Source organism: Accipiter gentilis, chromosome 7 (genome assembly GCF_929443795.1).
Source record: "Accipiter gentilis chromosome 7, bAccGen1.1, whole genome shotgun sequence".
Lineage (NCBI taxonomy): Eukaryota > Metazoa > Chordata > Aves > Accipitriformes > Accipitridae > Astur > Astur gentilis.
Genome location: NC_064886.1, coordinates 24379543 through 24399871, shown reverse-complemented (window position 1 = coordinate 24399871; position 20329 = coordinate 24379543). Strand labels below are relative to the sequence as shown.

General features: G+C 37.4%; 1 protein-coding gene across 1 annotated transcript; it reads right to left on the bottom strand.

Annotated features, from left to right (window-relative positions):
- Window positions 1–2460: 2460 nt before the first annotated feature.
- On the bottom strand, window positions 2461–5098 carry LOC126040617 (leukotriene B4 receptor 1-like). The gene is made up of 2 exons (XM_049805306.1): window positions 3898–5098; window positions 2461–2878 (listed from the first exon to the last, which is right to left on the bottom strand). The coding sequence occupies exons 1-2, from the start codon at window positions 4885–4887 to the stop codon at window positions 2846–2848; spliced, it is 1023 nt and encodes a 340-aa protein (XP_049661263.1). The 5' UTR covers window positions 4888–5098; the 3' UTR covers window positions 2461–2845.
- Between the last annotated feature and the right edge of the window lie 15231 nt (window positions 5099–20329).

The following is a 20329-nucleotide window of genomic DNA, read 5'->3' as shown; positions in this document are numbered from 1 at the left end:
TATATATAAACTAAAAATACTTCCGTCTCTCCTTCAATCCTGTTAATACAGCATGAATTCATTTTATCCAGCATGATCCTACTACAGTAAAAAAAAATAAAATTCCTGATGTATACCCATGGATGTTCACAGCAAGTTTCAGGCTGGGTAAGACTTTAACGTTAGAAGATTATTAATTTTTGCAAACATGAGAAATTCAAACCATCTGGTCACCTCCTAGTACTCAGTGTTCTAAGCAGTGTTGCATTGATTCCACGTAATGTTCCCTGTACTTCAGTGTAATCTGAGGTGATTTGACTCAGGTGACTAAAGTGTCCCTCTCTTAGCTCAGCCTTCTTGCTTGCTGTGTCATGAGAAATAGCTGGACACTGAAACCACAGAGACAGACTTCATAAACAAGGATGGAAGAGTTAGGAAGTAAGAAAAATAAGAGGAACTCAAATGAGATGAAACATTATTTTTCTCAGAAGGGTCCGAGTGTCTCAAGAGTTACCAGTAAGACTGCTCCCACCTCCAAGTCACTGCTCTGAAGTAGCTTGACCAATCAAGGGAAGGCTTTGCTTTCTATCAATCTTCCAATATAATCTGTAACATGTATATGTAATGTACGCCACAAGAAGCATGAAGTATCACTGTCATAAGATGTAGCATTTTGGACCAAATCTACATTAGGTCTTAGGTTTGGCTGGGATTCAGTACTTTAGGAGAGGAGAATATCCACTGTTCATTGCCTGAATGGGCCTATTGGAATCCCTGTAGTTTTGTGATAGAGCACATAACATAGGTGAAGTGGTAAATCTCGCTACATTGATAGGCCTGATGTATACCTGTTCAAGGAAGAAGCAGTCAACCACGCCATCATCTTATAGTTCTACATTGACTCTTATGGACCCAGTTACATCATGGCTGTGTTGCCAAAAATATTAAACCCATGGGTTTTTATCTGTGCATACCAATGTTTGCAAGAATTAACTCTACTTGCTCTGTAGAAAAGTGAAATTAGTTAAGGTTGCTGTTTTAGCATCTTTTACCACTCCTCAAACAGCCTTCAAAAGAAACATAGTTCTTAAAGATGACTGACTACTGGAGGCAGCTGTCCAAGTCCATTAATGTGAACATAAGAGGACAGTTCTAGCTCCTTGATGGACTGCATGGTTTACAAGTACTTCAGTACTGCAGTTGAGTAAAAAGCAGTGGGGAAAATGTGAGAACTGAATATTGAGGCAGAAAATTCATGCTATCTACTGTCAAAGCACAGAAGTAGAATATAGCTTATGTGCTGCTTTTCGATCTGTTGACCATAAGAAACATTCTCATTGTTTAGTTAACTTAGTTTAGGTCTCTATACTAAGTACTGTAATTTCAGTGGAAAAGCAGCAGCTGGTAGTAAATGATTCTGAATCCTCAGAGTAACAGCTTTCAATTCAAACCTGCCTTAATTATTAATTTCATTCTTCCCTAGAATGCATTTACTGATCTGTGAATCTTACTAGTTCCCTTTTTAAGACTCCTGGATGCTGGGCAGAATGCAGCCTGAGCAGCAAAGTTCACTTATCTGTGAGTGACAGGATAAAAAGAAAAGAAAAAAAGTCTGACTCACTATTCCTTACCCATTGATTTAAAAAACCAACCAACCAAAAACCAAACACCACTGCAATAGGCAGTATTCCACAGACTATATATCTGGCCACTGATTGCTTTATAGACTGTCCTCGGTTAGGCATAGCTGAGCAGAAGGCACTTAACAAGCAGTCAGTCCTCCCATAAGGCTTGTTGAACAGCAAATGGAACAAAAAGAGACTGCCTCATTCACGAGACAGACGATACACACAGAGATGGTTAGGGGTTTAACCCAATTCCTAATAAGAAGGTTGATTATAGCTAGGTATAGGGCACAGGCTGATAGAAAGGATAATTCCGGTTGTGTAGCTTGTACTAAAGTTTGTCTGGGTCTTTTCCCAACCTGTAAATTGTGAAATGCTTGGCTCCTTGTGGCCTAGAACTCTAGTTCAGTTGCAGTACTCATGCTTACTATCTCCTCATCTGTTCTGTGGTGGTGTTGAATAGTGAGTGACTCCTAGCTCAAGAACATATTGGGCAATACAGCTTCACTTTTTTATGCAGTATATAAATAAAGTTGTTGCTTTTATTGTGAGATAATGCCACATTGCTATACTGAATATACTAATAGCAATTAAAGAGCCATTAGTGAGGTAAAAAAAGAGTGGTAGGTGGATGGGGTAAAGTCTAAGTGATTTCAACTGCTGCTTACTGTTTGCTGCAAACAAGGTCTTGCTAAAAAATTATTTACTTTAATTTTGGTGAAGGAGTCCTATTGATAGAAAGTCCTCTGTGGTGTGGACTTTTCTCCTATTGAGAAGTAAAAATGACTTTCATAACAGGCAGGAATAACAAGCACATATGCAAAGTTTAGAGAAATATTCTTCCATTAACACATAAGGATTTTACTTCCCTGTGTTTATTTCCATTTACAAGCTAAATTAAAACAACTCAAATATCCTTGGTTGTTACATAATCAGATTTTGAAAAGTAAGTTCTAGTTAGTATTTGTAATTTCTTGGTAAAGACGAGTGACATAGCTATTTAGCAGCTGTTCAGAACAAAAAGAGTACAGGAAATTACAATATGTTTCCTAGTAATCAGTAGTTATCTTGATCTTACTACAAATTATTGACTTTAAAATAAGGAAGAGTAAGCATAAAAAATTTTAGGCACAATTGAAACAAAAAATCTTCAAAAGCAAACACTTCATGCCATGCCGTTTTTCCACAGTCAGTTTGCACACATTCTCAAAACTACAATAAGGTCCTTGCAACCACTAAATTTATTGGTTTCTTATGGCAAAGTCCACTTTATTCTACAAGACAAGAAAAAATAATGCTTTTATTTGTACGGTGAAGTTCTTATGTTATTAGAACTTGGTACTGCTACCATAATTTTCTTGCACATAAAAAATAGTATCAAGGATCTCTCCTTCCCTCCCACCCAGAACCTGATCCAATTCCTCCATAATTTAATAGATATTTTGGAAGCTTAACTGGATCAAACTTTTTGAGGATACTCACGTATATTTAATATATCAATAGTTTAATTGCCACTGAAGTATACAATGTATTTGACATCAAATATAGCATGAAGTCTATAACTATGTTTGCCATACAACACAGAATTCTCATACCTCCTGTTTTTTTTCTGAAGAGGCATGTCACACTCCCACATTTTATTTGTTAAAACCTATTAACACGAGATAATTCAGTAAATGAGCTTGACTGTGTAAACAACCCTTATCACTTTCAAACCTAATAAAGCAATGAATAAAAACAGCTTTATATTTTCCATCTATCCAAACAAGTTTTGTGTGTTGTTAATATACTTCAAAACCATTCTTACCCATATCAAGAATTTAAGTATGCTCTCTTAAAATTGTAGATTATATAAGGCTTTTTGAGCATCTAACAATTGTTTCTGAAGGAAAACTTAGTTTTAAACTTTCAAGGCTTCTGTTTTCCACATACAGTCCTCTTCTGCTTTCTGCACACAGACTTTCTAGAAATCATAAATAATTTCAATGGAAAGTAAAAAAGCATATTCCTTACACTTTGAGCTTCTAGCCACCTTGCTGAGGTTCTTAGCACCAGTGAAATAGTGCTAATTTCATGATGTGGATACTAACTTAGGAACTGAACTAAGTTGTCAATGCCAATTCTTTTATAACACACAAAACTAACCCTAGTAAAATTTACCTGTCTCTAGCTTTACCTGGACTGCTTAGCAAACCAAACTGAGAGTATGAGGAGAAAGGACTACTGAAGGAATGACACAGAATCACATTATTCACTAATTCTATATTGCCTGTTAGAGATTTTCTGTGCTTACTAAGGTATCTTCTTGTTTGTTTACAACCAAACTTTTCTTCTTGTCTTCCTCTGTTACAGTCTGACTCATCTGTTCAAACAGCTTTGATATCTTGGCAAATCGCAGGTGATTCCGAAATCTTCGTGCAGCAAAAGCGTAAAGTAGAGGATTAATGCAGCTACTGATGAATACAAGTGCTCCAGAGATGTATACTCCTCTGCCTACAATTTCATCCAGTGCCAAAGACAACTCCTCGTTAGAGAGTTCTATCTGAACTGAAATAATATCTAGGATGTTAAAGAGATGATGAGGGAACCAGCATAAAATGAATGCCACCACAATGCTGGCAATGAGCCGTTCTGATCGCCGCTTAGATTGGTAAATCATTCTGCTTATTCTTCTTGCAACACACATGTAACAAGTGGAAATAATTAAAAAAGGGATTACAAAACCTGCAAGAGTCTCCAGCAGAAGATATGACACTTTCTGTCTATTAGAAGAGTAACTGCGACATGTGCATAGTAGTCTACCATTCATTTCTTCTGTCTCTTGAAATGGAATGACAGAAATGCCGAAAGTAATAGACAGGAACCAAATGAGGAACACGATTAAAGAAATCTTTTCTTTCGTTTTGTATCTTTGAATTGTGAAAGGGTAAAACACAGCCATTAACCGCTCCAAGCTCAGTGCTGTAATTAGAAATATACTAGCATACATGCTGCAGTAAATAATGAAAACCAGTATTTTGCAGAAGATGACTCCGAAAACCCATGAGTCAGCAAAGGAATAAATCCAGATTGGTAAAGTAATCAGTACAAGGACATCTGCAATGGCCAGGTTCAAGATCAGCAGGACTGAAGGAGATACTTGCTTCGTTTTTGTACAAACAGTCCAGATGACGATGCAATTTCCAGGGGTCCCAATAATAAATGACAAGCTCAGTATTATGCAGACTACTGACCTCACAATATTCCACGTTGAGTGGATACTGCTTTCCTCAGCTTGACTCATTCTGGAAATTCTTCAGTTTTTCTTGGTTGCCAATATCCTCGGTGCTTTGCAATCTGCTTTTATTCTGAAGGTGTAGTGAACTACTCAAGAGAAAGTTCTCCAACTGACACTCTGTAGACTAATGTGGCTTATGAGCTCACATCCTAATGCTCACTCTTACAAATGTCTGACCACATATAACAGCTCCTGTTGTTTAGGAAGACAGTGTGCATTTTTGCATACAAAGCAAAAAAAAAAACCACCAAAAAAACCCCAGTGCAACACCTGACTTTGCTTTCAGTTATACATCCACCATACTTCAGCAGATTTTAAAGCATGTCGGTGGTCTTTCAAAAGTGTCCCTGTTTAAAGAAGCTTGCTACTTTCTTAGAGTTACTGATCTAATCAACAGCTATGAGGAGAAAGAAACCCTCTTTACGCTATTCTACTCTTGTTTGTATGAATAACTCAACATTTCATTTTATAAAAGCCAAAAAAAGCGGGGTGGCAGATAAACCACAAATGTGCACTATATGTTTGATATGAAATTCCATCCCAAAGCATAAAAAATTGTGCTTACTGCCTTACTGTCATCTTTTTTAATTCAGCAGAAGACAGTTGATCATGCTTTAGAAATATGCTGGCATAAAGGAAATCAACATTTGTCCTACAGTGAGACTGTACTGGTACAATGCGTGGGAGTTGTATTTCTAATGCTTTGGGAAATTTCAGTCCTTTAGCCAAACACTAACCATGTGAATAGTCTGGATATAGGGTTATAGGAGGAAATGCTCCATGCCAGAGAGAAAATACATTATTATGTTGTCTTCCTGCTGTGCTAACAATGGGCTATGACTTTATCTCCTAGGAAACTTGGTAGTCAGTGCAGTATTCAAATCCTGTGTGAATCCTAAGTTCTTCAGTGTCTGGCCAAAGAATATGAAAATATTTTGCAACCCTGATGTCAAAACATCTTCTTTTGAAGTTCATTTCTAAAAAGTTAAAGGAGGAACTAAAACAGCAGCACCAACAGAAATGTTCAAGAGTCACAGAAGTGAAACTGGAAGGGTATTTTCCATAAAAAAGATGCACAGAAAAAAGGAGTTAGGCATAATGCTCTCTCTTAAATTTAAGACTGTGATACAGATTATTTCCCTAAGTGTTGAGGTAGAATTTTACAAACCTGGCAAACACAGTGCATAATATTAAGTTGGAAAGTATCTCTGACCATGGGAAAAGGATTGCAACACCCCCTCCCCCAAATCAGCTTAGCTGATTTTGATCTCATAAGAGTATAATGAGATCAAAAGCAAATCCAGAATAACTCCACTGAATTTGAGTATTATATCTTCAAAACACTATTTGTGTAATAAAGATTCTGATTTGCATTTAATCTGATACATGATTCCAGTTTCTTTTGTTTTAAATTACATTTAATACAGATGGGGTAGGGGAAAAACCCAAACCAGTTGTTTGTACTCTAAAGGGAATTTCTGAAAACTACTTGTGAAAATTAACTAATGAAAGGAAGTGCTGGGCTATGGCTCTTCTTCTAATGAAATCACCTTTATACACATCATTATTTCTCCAGAAGTAACTTTGGAAGGGCTCTTTATTAATTTATTGCCAGTGGCATATCTAGATTGAACTAAGTTGCAGATTTTTATTGAAAAAAAAAATCCTCTTGTCACCTGACGCTACAGGGACAGGCAGGTTCTTTTAGGTAAAGTCTGAATCTAGATTATGATTATTGTATCACATGCTGATTATTAAGAATTGGACCTGATCTGCAAAGGGCCCAGGTGACTAAAAGCCTAGGTAACTAAAGACTTGAGAGAGTAAGAAAGCTATACTGATTACTAGAAATTCTGCTTAACTTAAAGCTATGATAATTGCTAAAAATTCTGTGTAACAATAAGCTATGCTAACTGCTAGAAATTGTAGATAACAATAAACTATGCTGATAATTAAAAATTTTGTCATAATAAAGCTCTAACTGTAACAACAACCCTGTGTCCTGTCCTCATTCTACCAAGAATCCCTAAAAGAACCTGTATGTTCCTGTAGCATTGGGTGACACCTCTGTAAGATTTTCCTCTTTAAAACTTCACTTTTGGTGGCAAAGAGCAGTTGTCTGTACAAATATTGGTATCAGTATTAGTGTAGTTGTAATCCAGTCGTGTATGGATCTGGTTGAACTTCAGAAGCATCTGTCCTTACATTTTTCAGAAACATGTTTCCCCACTTCAGTGCAAGTTTGCTTGCCAGATGGCCTCTGCCTCTGGCTGTATCCTTCATTTAAACAAGAAAACAAATGAATCTCAGAATTGCAGCAACAGCCTGGGATTTCTGTTTCAAAAAAGGTCCCAGACAGGTGTTGAAATGCTAAGACTTCCTTGAGTAAGACTCTGAAGACAGGCTATTAGACTTAATATCACAGATACTAGAGTTAACATTAGCTAAGGAGCACGTTTCTGAAGAGCTCTATGTGACTGTTGGATCACTATGAAAACTTCAAACTGTTTGTAAGCTGTCTTTAATATTCTCTAAAAGTGTCTGACTGTTATTTGTCAAATTTACACTAGTAGTATACAAACTTTATGGGAAACTTAACAAATATTTCCATTAACAAGGGGAGCAGTGTAGTATGTTCAATAACATGCTAAACACAACAGTGGCTAAACAACTCAGTATCTTACTCATTCTAGTGACCAAATGTGGGTGGAGCTTTTAATGTATGAATATGCAGTTGGACTTCTGACCATGTAAGCTCTGGTCTAATTTTATTAACAGCAGTGAAATTAGGCTGCATTTCTGTGTTTTTTTAAAAAAAAGGAAAATCTGTGAAGATTTTTTGAATGCATGCATATTTTATGTAGTGCAACAATTCAGTCATTAACACGGGAACCTTTCTGTTAAGTCTGTTACCCTTAAATTGGCAAATAACTTCTGAAAACTTTCCAAGATCAAGGTCTATGCTACTGCTAAGAAACATTTTGAATAGAATTTGCTTTGGCTTAAATATTAGGGGTGTGTTTAATTCATCCTGCAAGTTATTTATTTTTCTTTGTATGCGTGCATGAGCTTCCCTCTGGTGGATGGTCTGTAATTTACACTAACACCGAGCATTTTCAGACAGCTGTGTTTGGACCACTAAATGCAAATTATAATTGATATTTCCAGCTTTTGCATATTTATTCTGAGAATCAGAATTTCACTTCCAGATGCTGAAAGTCTTTGGGCTAACAGCCTCTGCTCAAAGTGCATCCACCCCTCCATGCAGTAAGAGCACGCCTATAACAATTTACAGAGTAGCTGATGCACGGGAAATTTGTATCACGTAACTTGTATGAATAGCTGCACCAAAAATCCTTTCTAAATCCTCTCTAATTTTTGTCTGCAGAAGGATCCCCTGGATGTTTTTCTAATAAGTGATTGTAGAAGAATGATCACCAAGTACTGTGTATCTGCTGAGATGCTGGAAACTGACGTTAGCAACCTTGTTTGCCTGCTAATGCTGCAGGGAGGAAATTACTAGTCTAAACCCCTTAGTTCTTCAGCCATTGAAACAAGGTAGTATTTGCAGGATTGGTATAGCTGTCTTACAATAAACTCAATTCAATGGTGCTATTAACAACAGTGTGAAAGTGGAACACTTTGCCTTGATCAGAGAATTATGGGCTAGTTCATAGCTGACCTAATGTTGCTTTCTTGATGACAGGAAGGTCTCCTATAAAAATGGGATCTCATGGTGGTGTGCAGCAGGTAATAATGTCTCTGCTCTGCAACTACTGCAAAGGAAAGTGCAGTGTAGGAAAAGACACGTACCAGACATTTCTAAGACCTTGCAAACACTGTGACAGCAGCCCATGAGGTAGCAAGTACAAAAAAGAACAATCTCAGTGCTTCTTTACCACCAGAGAAAATAACTTAGTGAAGAACTACCCAGGGATCAGTTCCAGAATATAATAAAAGATGTGTACCTTGCACTATAAATAGAAATTTTGAAATATTCTGTGCCATGTGCATTGTTGTTAATCAGTCTTCTAATATCATTACAAAATTATATCCCTTAGCCAGCTCAGGAGCAAATAACGATAGTTATATATGACTGACCAGAGCAAAGATTTCCTGTTTGTTATGTTCAGGGAAAACTGAGGAGTGCTTACAAGGCACCTGTTGTACATGCATCAATACTTGCTTACATATTGGTACCTTTCTTACCCTAACAGAATGATCACAGACAATCAGAACACATTTCCAGCAGTTGTGAAACTATTCAAGTATATGGTGAAATACTTTCCTTGGACAGACACACCAGGTTCGTGAGTAGAAGTGCTAATTAAGATAGTGTAGAACTATATTTTATCATTCTGACTATCAGCACAAATACAAATAACAATTATGCAGATATAATGGAAAACTTCTAAATATATTTTCTCAACATTATTATGAATGTATACAGTTTTAACTCCCTGTTACTCACAGCACAAGCTTTCAAATATTAAATGTGTAGATTTGTTACAATTTAAGGTGAGACTTCGGCCTGTTCTAAAGCAGCTATCACTAAGCTACTATTTGTATGTACACAAACAGTTGCTAGCCAAAATCCTTATCTACACAAGCATATCTGGCACCACAATTGCTACTGGGTAAATCAAATAGATTGTTTACATACTCTTCCTTTTGAGTAATACTGATGACAAACACTGCTTGGATGTTTTGCTGCCAAATGTTACTAGAATTTTTTATTGTTTAGCTAAACCTACTGCCATTCCTACCTCGTTTGCTGGGATTGCATGTAAATATTATACTACTATAGGATCAATGTCTCTTTTTGTTATTCAGCAGTGTAATGAAAGAAAGTCTTTAGCAGTGCATCTGTTAGTGAAGGACCCATGATTAAAAAAGCAAAGCCATACTTTGCTGTGCGTGTGCTGCAGCAACAGATGATAGCTGGTTTTTTGCATGTAAACCAGGCATAGACTATTTCCTATAGTATACTCTTACACAAAAGGATCTGTCCATGTAGTTATCTATTTTCAGCACAGGGTGGCACTGGGAAATCATCCATATTGTTTTTTTGGCTAAGACTGTAGGCCATGGAGGTGTAGCCTTTCTCTGCACATGGTGCATGGCTTTCAAGGCTGAGACCCATAGAATTGATTGTTTGCATAAGAAGGTTAGATGATCGTGACTTAAATTTCAGTATAGTTTCTGGTTTATTGATAACTTTATAAATAAAAATCACAATGTCTGTTCTGTCTTGCATATCATGTTATTTTCTAAATACTCATATTTCTAGCTCTCTTAGTTCTGTTTAGATATATGTCCATTTCAAATGTTACATTCTGCTGTAACTAATACAATAAGGGCAGCTCCCTCCACAACAAAAATAACGGAATCAGATTTAATCTTCTATGCCTCTGAAGTAATAAAGTTTGGAAAGTTTGGCAATGATATTAACAATTGTTCCGTCAGCGTAGTTTCCATTAGTGTGTTCTTGTAGTCTCTTTGAAACATAGATCAAATTGCAATCTCTCATGTTGTGAAACAACCCTGCTTAGCAGATTTGAGCAGCTTCCAAGTCTTATTTAATTCCTTTAATACACAAGCATTGAGCCACTAGCTCAGGCCCTAGTGTGACATGAAGCCTTGTTTTTGTGGCCTTACACCAGAATGCTGGTCAACTGTGCTGAAAGTAGAAAGATTGTACTAATTTCATGAGGAATACAAGGGTTTTCTCCTGCTCTGTAGCAGCCACCATAGGTGTGTTAGCTGAAGAAACTTGCAGAGGAACACTTATGCCCTCAGTCACTTAGTAATTAGCATACCTGGTATGTTGTTCTGCATAGCTAGAGAAGCTAGCACGTTTTACCATGCTGCTCTTCAGAATGATCTTGTCCAAGTATTCTTAATCTGAAATAAAAAGTAGTAAGGATTGATTCTGAGATGCCACACAGAGCTACAGTAACAGCTATTTACTAAACACACACATAATATATTGTATGGAAAAAGTGTAAGATACGCAATCTTCAGGCACAGGTAATTTTCTATCATTCTGTAATGTCATCTATTGCTTCTGTAGAATTTTTATTTCATATTAGAAATGGCTATGAATAGTAACTTCTCCACTAAATGAAGTAAGTGTTTTCCCTGGCAGAAAGTGCTAGCACCATTTTCTTAGTTAAAAATCTAATTATTTATGGATTTTAATAGAATGTAAGGTTAACAGACTCTAAAGTCATCTGATCTCATATTATTGTTATGTTTGACTCTTGAGTCTAATAACATGATCTGGGTTTAGACACTCTTATGTTCTAGTGTTGAGTCAGACCAAAAAGTCCTTTTAGCCCAGTATCTTGTCTCTGATGGCAGCCAAAAGCAGGTGCCTAGAGAAAAACACAACAAGCCATGCATGACTATACTTGCCCCACATATTCTCTAGCATTTAGCCAATTACAGCTGAGGAGTTTCCTGAGCCAGGTATGGTTTCTCTGTGTTTCATACAGCTTTTTGCGCATTTACTCTGTAGAGTTCCTCAGTCTATCCTTGAACTCATGTAAACTTTTAGCACTGCAGCTTTTATACATGCTGTGTGACAAATCACCTCCTTCTGTTTGATGGTCTCCTGTTAGCTTCATCTGGCTCCCCACAGTTCATGTGTTGGAAGAAACAGTGAATAGTTGATCCCTGATCTTCCTTTCCATAGTCCTTATTTGACTAAACCCTACACTAGTCAGTCATTTCTTATTTCCAGACTGAAGAGTTCTTACATACATGATCAACTCCTATGTAGAAACAATTCTACACTTTTCATCATCCCTGTTGCCTTCTCTCTTCATTCATTTCTCTTATATTCTCTGAGACAGAGGAACAGACTAGTCCTGAAGTTCGACTTCAATTACACTGCAGTGTGCTGCAGAGGGAGAATGAAAGAAACCAAGTTACATAGAGATCTAACATCCCTCATCTCAAGTCTGTCTCTTTCACCCTGCCACAGTGTAAAAAGGAGGATAGCTTGGCTGTCTATACTTAAACTGCTGTCAAAAATGTCCTTATTTTTTTGAAAATTGGGGATTAGTTTAGTTTACATTCAAAGCACAAAAATAATAATTAGCTTTTTTTTTCCTCAATACCAGTCTGTGCTCTAGCATTTAGAAGACTTTGTTCCAAAGGTCACCGTGTCATTCTTCCTTCATTTACTCCAGATACTCCACAATCATAGGAATCCTCATGTGATGCAACTACCTTGTAATCCTTAAACCATAGGTTGTCCTCTGTCTTGTAGAGCTTTGTATCTCTCTCTGCTGTGTGTCCTATTCTGTGCTTAAATCTTTCAAAGTCAAGTATCATTTAAATATGCCATTATTTGGTATTGTATGAAAAGCAGTTTTAATTGTGTATGTTATTTTTTCTTGGTAGCTTAGTGTCTTGTTACGTCTATCTGCATGGGAAGCATTTAGGTCTCAATGGTATTGAATGGTACTGCTTTAATATCTATTCTTTCCCTACACAGCAAAAGTGTGACTACTTTTTTCATGATTGCTGTTTTCCTGTCTTTTGAGTTGCTACACATTAACCAAGTTGCATGGTATTCTGCCACAATATTACTGAAACTACTGCTATAGCTCTGTTGCCTTGATTCCCCTCTGTATTACCTGGATGTACTTCATGTTGGTACAGCAAAATATTCGCTACGTGCAATATATCGCAATACAGAGTACTGGTTTTCAGCACATTTTGAGGTCTGCTACGAGTGAAAACCAGACTACATTGTAGGGAAAACATGGCTAGGGCTCTTGCTAGACACTGCTGATGAGGATCAGTTGATCAAATTATTAGGGGTCCCCCTCATGACAAATCACAGATCCAGTCACAAACTTTATCCAATTTCTAGTTCTCTGATTCAGGTTTTGAACAATGTTAGGCTGAATCTACAGTTTAGGAGGTTGGCTAGGTTATTATCATTATGTAATACTATCTTCTATACAAGGTTATACAGACATCAAAAAGACAACTCTAAAGCACGTAAAACCAGACATTTAAACAGAACTTAAATTTTGAAAATTGTTAGCCTTTCTATGTTGTTTGAGAACAGTCATCTTCTGTAAGCACAACAGAAAAAATCAGTACTGTCTAGCAGCTTGCCAAAATGAGGAAATATCCAACAAAACAGAGTAAGACAGAAGCTTTGAGTGAATTGTTTTCTCCAGCTAATCGAGGCATCTTTGCAGCCCACAAACACAGCAAAACTGTTTTCACAGGTTACATTAGGGTGAGGTCCAAGTAGAATAGTTGAAATTGCCTTATAATGGTATAAATATCCTTTAACAGGAAATCATGAGACCGATTTATCTGCCACATGAAAGCTCATATATTTCTTGCTTTCAGCAGAAAATTTGTTTTTATGTCACATGATAGCAGTACTCATTTTCTACCACCTCTTCGGCTTGTAATCTGAGCAGCTTCACTTCCAGCTGTTAAACACTGATAAGCAAATGATTTTCACCATACCACGAAGAAACTATTAAGAGTGTTATTCTAGTAACATATTGGCAATGTAGCATGTTAGCAATATTTAAAGCATCTCAAGCTGTTTATAGCATATTAATTAAAAACAAAACAAAACAGTTGTTCCACTAAATCCATTTTCTGGAAGTACTATGTGCAGGCAGTCTCTGGCAAGCTTCTTCTTTCTAACAACTGCGCAAATGTCTTTAAAATATCATTTTGCAGTTTATCACGTGACAAATTGGTTCACTGCCCCCTGTTCAAAATGCCCTCCACTCAGTGTTAATCCCAGAAATGGGTTAAATGAACTGGTGGAATTTTATTTGAATTGTCATTTTATATTCTCCTTGTATTATTTGCCCAGTAGAACTATCAGAATAACTGTCCTAAGTTTGATCCTAGCTATGATTTGAACAAAAGGATTAGAATAATGACCTTCAAAAATCCCTTCCAACCTTAATTTTCCTGTATTTTTCCACTGACATGTTTGACACAGCCTGACACAATGCTACTCACGATGCTGCTGATTAAACCATTTTCCATGATTAACCATTCCCAACTGCCTGTGTCCCTCAGCCTAGAAGGGAACTATGTCCTTATAGGAATCACCAAGCAGTACTTTTAAACTTACCATGCCCAAGGGGTGGGATAGTAAGTATTTGTGCACAATATACATACATTTATAGGCTATTTATCTCTTTCTTTGGAAAGTGCTATCAGCCAAACAGCAGATCAGGCATTTATTTTTACATGCACTGACAGTCAAAACTCAGATCTGAACAATTCATTTCGTTAATGTTGTTCATTTTGTTTGTTTTTAAATGTTAATTAAGAAACTTAGGTAAAATTTGGGTCAGTCTTTCTTGGTTCTTAACTGTAATCAGGTTTCCTACTCATACATAGTTTTTGATGTGATCATCTGGATTTGAAGGAGAGAAAATAAATGGGTGGTCCACATACCTCACATCTCCACATCTATGACGACTGTTTGCTTTATAGGTGCATCTTTCAGTGGTATTGCATACACATTTCAGATCTAAAGAGCCATAATTATAAAATGAAGAGAGAAAAATATCTTTACGTATCCCTTAAACTCAGTTAAACTCATATCAGCTCATTTTTTAATGCACCCACTAAAGAGAAACTCTCAGATTGTTTCTTATAGGCTGAAGTGAAGTCAAATATGATCAGAGACAGATGATCTTCCACCCTTCAGTGTTTGAACAATTTAGCACTGAAAACAAGTGAGCGAAACTGTAATGAGACTAGATAAAGACCAACATTCCCCTCAATAAATTACTAAATGACTGACATCAGTTTCAGTTCTTCTGGATACACTTGTGTTTCCTGAAATGGATTCACTTTTGTCAGTAGTCAGTTGGATCTAGTAGTAGCAGTGTTATGTCGTTTTAGAAGTAACTTTGAGCTAGCAAATTTCCTAAGCCCTGTATTTCTCAGCAACTTCCCCGACACCCTGCCCAACTGGGATACCAAACAAGGTGTGACACTGGATGAAATTGCTTATTAAACAGAAGAGTGGTCTCCTTGCCTTTTCATTATATGTGGGCTAGAATCCTGAAATGCTGCTGTTTGACTCATGCTACTTGACAAACAAGATTTCTTTTGCTTTCTTTGACAAGTATGTCACTGTGCCCTAGCCACTCTTACAGTCTTGTAAGACATGTTAGTCTTAAAATAACAGTATGCTAAATTCTGCTTTTTCTCTAAATCTTCTTTTCACCTGAGAAGTATCTTGCCTGCAGATCAAAACCACCTTGTTAGCCTTCTACCTCAGAGGGCACAAAGTTTCTCTGCACAGCAAAAAATGTCAGGTTCCACCACTCACGCAACATGCTGGGAAGTTGTTGTAATTTATGGGAACTTGTGCAAGACATAAGCTGTCCCTGAGGGTTCAACCTACTCAGTTTTCATCACAACATAGATTATATTTTCAACTCTTTTCCTCATATATTCATCCTACACAGAATTGTATGTCCCCTTTCTGTATCCCCCCTTCCTGTGCTGCCTTTTATTATTTTTTTTTTAATTCCATATTTTCCTAGCTTCAGCTTCAAAATTCTTCAGTGGCCCAACCCAGAACACTAACTCTGAGTAAATCTTAAGTAAAACTCCCAGTATCTTAAGTGCCAGAATACTTGCTAAGAAATTCTCACTCCTGGATTCTAACAAAATTCTCTTTGACTGAGTAGGAATTTAGCTTGTTAGTCATTAGATCCTCACAATTTACTATGAAGCTCTATTATGTGGATCGTTTACAAGGATGAATTGATCTGCTTTAGCAAAACGTGAGCCAAAAGAGTAATATGATCTCTATTATACAGATTAAAAGTTTGAAGATAGGAGAGATGAGTGGCAGGATCTATTAATTGTGGATATCCTACCTTGGCAAATGGCTAGGCTCTGATGTTCTAGGTTGATATTCATGGAAGCCTGCATTTCTGTACTTCCACTATGCAATTGCCCTCTTCCCTTTTTTCTGGCCCTGTTCTGCACTGTAACCAAATTCGGCCTGAAAAAGACTGAGGAACTGATTTCAGGTCTTGTTTACTGTCCTAATGCTAGTAAGCAGCAGCATGGGGAACAATATGGAAGTGAATGTGAAGTGCTGAGGAAGCAGGGAGAAGGCAAAGGAAGAGAAAGTATCTTTGCAGCCCTGGTTCAAATGCATGTCAGATTGTGTTCTGGGACTATGCTACTGCACTTATATGCGTGTACAGCTGGAGTTTAACAAGTGCAGTGACTTTCTAAAAAGTCTGCTAACCTGTCCAACAGTGGATTTAAAAAAAATTTTCTTTGCTAAAGGTAAGAAATCAATACCCTCTTCAGGCAGTCCAGAAGTAGAACCCTCCCCTGGCTAAATTTAACAAAACTGGGCTGCAAATTGAACTGAATGTCTGATATATTTATGGAATCTTCTATATTTAAAGTTTCACTCTGAAGAAATATTATTATACAACCAAGTGCTGCTATTTACAAAAAAAAAAAAAAAAAAGCGCCTCCTTCCAATGCATACTCAGGTCTCAAGAATAATACATGTTTATGACTGTCCACATTTCAGGTCAGCTGCAACATGTAATTATTATCACAGGTCAGTCACAACTGTACTAAAACCAAAATACATTGTAAAGGTATGACTGACTTCAACTGCATCTCAAACCATTCTTGAGAAGGAAGGGATTAAACTTGCTTTTTGCCTCCTGAGTCGAGTTTTAAGGGCTGATTTTTAATTTTTTAGTCCTGGTTTTTCAAAATACCAGGACTAAACATGGTATTGTCATGTTAGTTTGACTGGTTATGTTTAAACAGTGGCCAGGATTCCTACTGATGTAGGAAAACTTAGAATGGTAAATCCGTTGTGTTAAGGAGCACTGGAAATCCTTGTGGTACAGACAGAAAAATTATTAGTGGGGAAAAAACCTGCCAGCTTCGCTAAAAAAATCTGTATTCTCTAATGAAGCTTAAAACTGAACAAGTGTGCTGTTCTGAATGTGAACTTTATAGAATCTGAGTCCTTGTGGCAACGTAAAACACTCTAGTCTTTCTAAACTCCTTATACCTCTGTACATGTTAGTTTTTATCAATGCATAGGCTTATGGAGGTTTCTGCATAGGCCTGACTTCTCACTAGTTGATTCCTTCCTGGCCTTGGGCATAAGTTCAAAATTGTGCATATGAACGTAACTTATTTAAAGCTGAATACTTGGGCTGGTCTGTAATGTTTGGGGCTTGGAAGGAAGGAAATGTGACAGATCTGTATTAGAATATTTTCCAAAGACAAAGAGAATTTTTGGGAATTCAAGAAGAGATGTCATACTGATGTCTGCAGGAAAAAATGAAATGGGCAGCAGATGGTGTCTATACATTCAGTAACAAGGAAGATGATGAAAGCAAATCACCGTAAATTCACCTAAATGTTATTTTTTGTATACATCATAATAAGCACCTTATTAAATCTTTTACCTTCTTTCTTGTCTAAGAGGCTTCTGCAAGTGTCCATATTTCACTGTTCTAATTTTCATTAAGGTTGGATTCTGGGTCTCAGGGATAATTCATATTGCTGCAAATTCAAATGCAAAATCAGGATGGCTGGTAAAATCTTGTGAGGTGATAAGATAGAACATTTCTGAAAGATATGACTGATTGTCCTGGTTTCAGCTGGGATAGAGTTAACTGTCTTCCTAGCAGCTGGTACAGTGCTATGTTTTGAGTTCAGCATGTGAAGAATGTTGATAACACTGATTTTTTCAGTTGTTGCTCAGTAGTGTTTAGACTAAAGTCAAGGATTTTTCAGCTTCTCATGCCCAGCCAGGGCACAAGAAGTTGGCACAGGACACAGCCAGGGCACCTGACCCAAACTGGCCAATGGTGTATTCCATACCATGTGATGTCCCATCTAGTTTTAGGAACTGGGAAGTGGGGGGGCAGGGAATTGCCACTTGGGGACTAGCTGGGTGTCAGTCAGCGGGTAGTGAGCAATTGCCCTGTGCATCATTTGTACATTCCAATCCTTTTATTACTACTGTTGTCATTTTATTAGTGTTATTATTATCATTATTAGTTTCTTCTTTTCTGTTCTATTAAACCGTTCTTATCTCAACCCAGGAGTTTTACTTCTTTTCCCGATTTCCTCCCCCATCCCACTGGATGGGGGGGAGTGAGTGAGCGGCTGCGTGGTGCTTCGTTGCTGGCTGGGGTTCAACCACGACACTGATTATGATTGTGTTAACATATTCTGAACTTGGTAAATTCCTGAATGAAACACATTAGCAATGGGGAAAGCGCTGACATGGGCTTCTGCCCAGAGTGTAGATCTGTGCCAACACTTGGGTGTCTTTACATCTTTCTTTGAAACTTGCTGTTTTTCTACTAGTGTGTCTAGCTCAGCACAATTGTGTTTGGGCTTACTTGAGCCAATACAAACACTACTTAAATGGCAAGGACCAGAAGCAAACAGGGAATTCTGTTAAATCAAATAAAAGATGTTTAAGCAAATATTAGATTTCTGGAAAGGATTGTTTCTTTTTAATAACCAGTATGCAAACTCATATCCAATTCACGGGTTTTGTCAAGTTGCCAGTGCAAGCCCTCAAGGAGTCTTAAACAAAGATAATACTACTGATATTGTAGTTTCTGGTGTTTAATATAGTTTATTTCTGGTGGGCTTTTTTAAAAGAAGTAAAGAATATTTTCTTAGAAGACTGATCATGCATGTTAAAAAAAGTCTCTACAGTGGTAACAAACTGGCCTCTGGAATATGGATAATGACTTTTTTCACCTCATATATAAGTGAAAAAGGTGCAGTACTGCTTTTATCAGTAGTTTCAACTGTAACAACTTCCTTTTTTCAATTCTAGCCAGGTTTGGATACAAAACATGTTAAGGAAGCAGTATATAGCACGTACTTTTTATAATAATAAGCTTGCTGGTATTTTACTAGCAGTTCAGACTTGTAGGTGGTTCTGTTATTTCTTGAATTTGCCTTGGATGACGACTAGTAGAATTCAGTCATGTCGCTACACATTGTCATGTTCCTGAATTGCAGTTAATCTACAAATGCCCTGCTGTCAAGTCATTCTTTGTGGAGAAAGAGCTGGATTGTCCTTCTAACAAAACAGCACTTAGAAATAGTTACACTGACTCGATTAATAGCAGGGTATCATCAACTGTAAAGCAATGCTAAGGGACTTTTCAGTGTGTCAAGGTTCCTCGTGTTTGTTGGTGTAAGTGACAATAGGACCAGGCACTCAATGTGAAAACAGAAATTTGCTGTGCGTATTTAAACAACCTTACAAAGGCAAAGAGCTTAATTTACTTTGTTTTTGAATGTGAATGGTCCTGATCTCCCAAAAGGAGACAATAAGAGAAATAACTAACATACACTACTTGATTCGTCAGCTGAAAGACCATTATCTAAAGAGCCTGGGCTTGCAGAGCAGGAGGAATAGCAATTATGTGCTTAGCTGACATTCCCTGGACAAGAATAAGATGGAAAGGTTTTTAGTGAAGTATGAAGATATTCCCAGCTGCCAGAAGAGCACACAGATTTGTAAAAGAAGTATCAAAACCGATTTGAATTGAGTATGGAAATGTCTCTGTGTGATATCTTGAATAGAATCAGTAAAGCAATGGTTAGAAAAATGACACGTGATGATCAAGGACACAAATAAGAGCAATCAAACTGGTAAACACTGACAAAGGCATTGTTTACCTCAAGACCAAAAGGCCTGTGCTCTGAGAGGCCTACAGCAGAAATGCCCTATCAGCAGAAGACCTGCCTTCGGGTAACAGGAAGAAGGCAGCAAGTTTACAGTAAGTCATACAGGCCATTCTTCTTTCTGTTAGCTCAGCAGGAAGAAAGACAGTTACTTCAAAAGGATGGAACAAAGACAACAGGCAGTGAGCTTGCCCAAAATTTACGGAGGATGAAATAAAAGACTGAGACAAAAAAAAAAATCACATCATAATAACTCACTCCTAAAAGGCATAGAAAATCTGTCTAAAAACTGCTTTGATGCTACCCAAGGGAACCCAAGAGATGCAGTGGGGACTTGACAGCTGCCATTCCTTGAACTTCGTGTGATAGCACACATGATCCTGGCCCGACTATTTGGACACATGCATTTTGGGGCTTTTGAGTACAGGGTTATGACAGAATGACTGTGAGTGACTGAAATCAGTTTTCTTTAAATACTGTTTTACCCTTCCATAAGGTCTTTCACTGCATTTTGTAACATTTAATTCCTACACCAGGATCAATGTTGCAATCAGTTTTACAGTCGGTCATACTTGCACGTCCCGTGGTTTGTTTCAGCAGGAGGTCATTTCAAGTCAACGCTTGCATGGTGACTAAGCACCTGTCTTTGGGGCAGGCCTTTGGGTTTGTTGGATGTTGACACCTTTCCACTCATTGTAAATACACAAGGTGTGGC

What these genes read in the sequence shown, in the direction of transcription:
- LOC126040617 (XM_049805306.1), bottom strand. Translation starts at nt 4,887, where the DNA reads ATGAGTCAAGCTGAGGAAAGCAGTATCCACTCAACGTGGAATATTGTG. An exon ending in ACAAACAAGAAGATACCTTA is followed by an intron (nt 2,879 to 3,897) that starts GTAAGCACAGAA and finishes CTTGTCTTGTAG; the next exon opens with AATAAAGTGGACTTTGCCAT.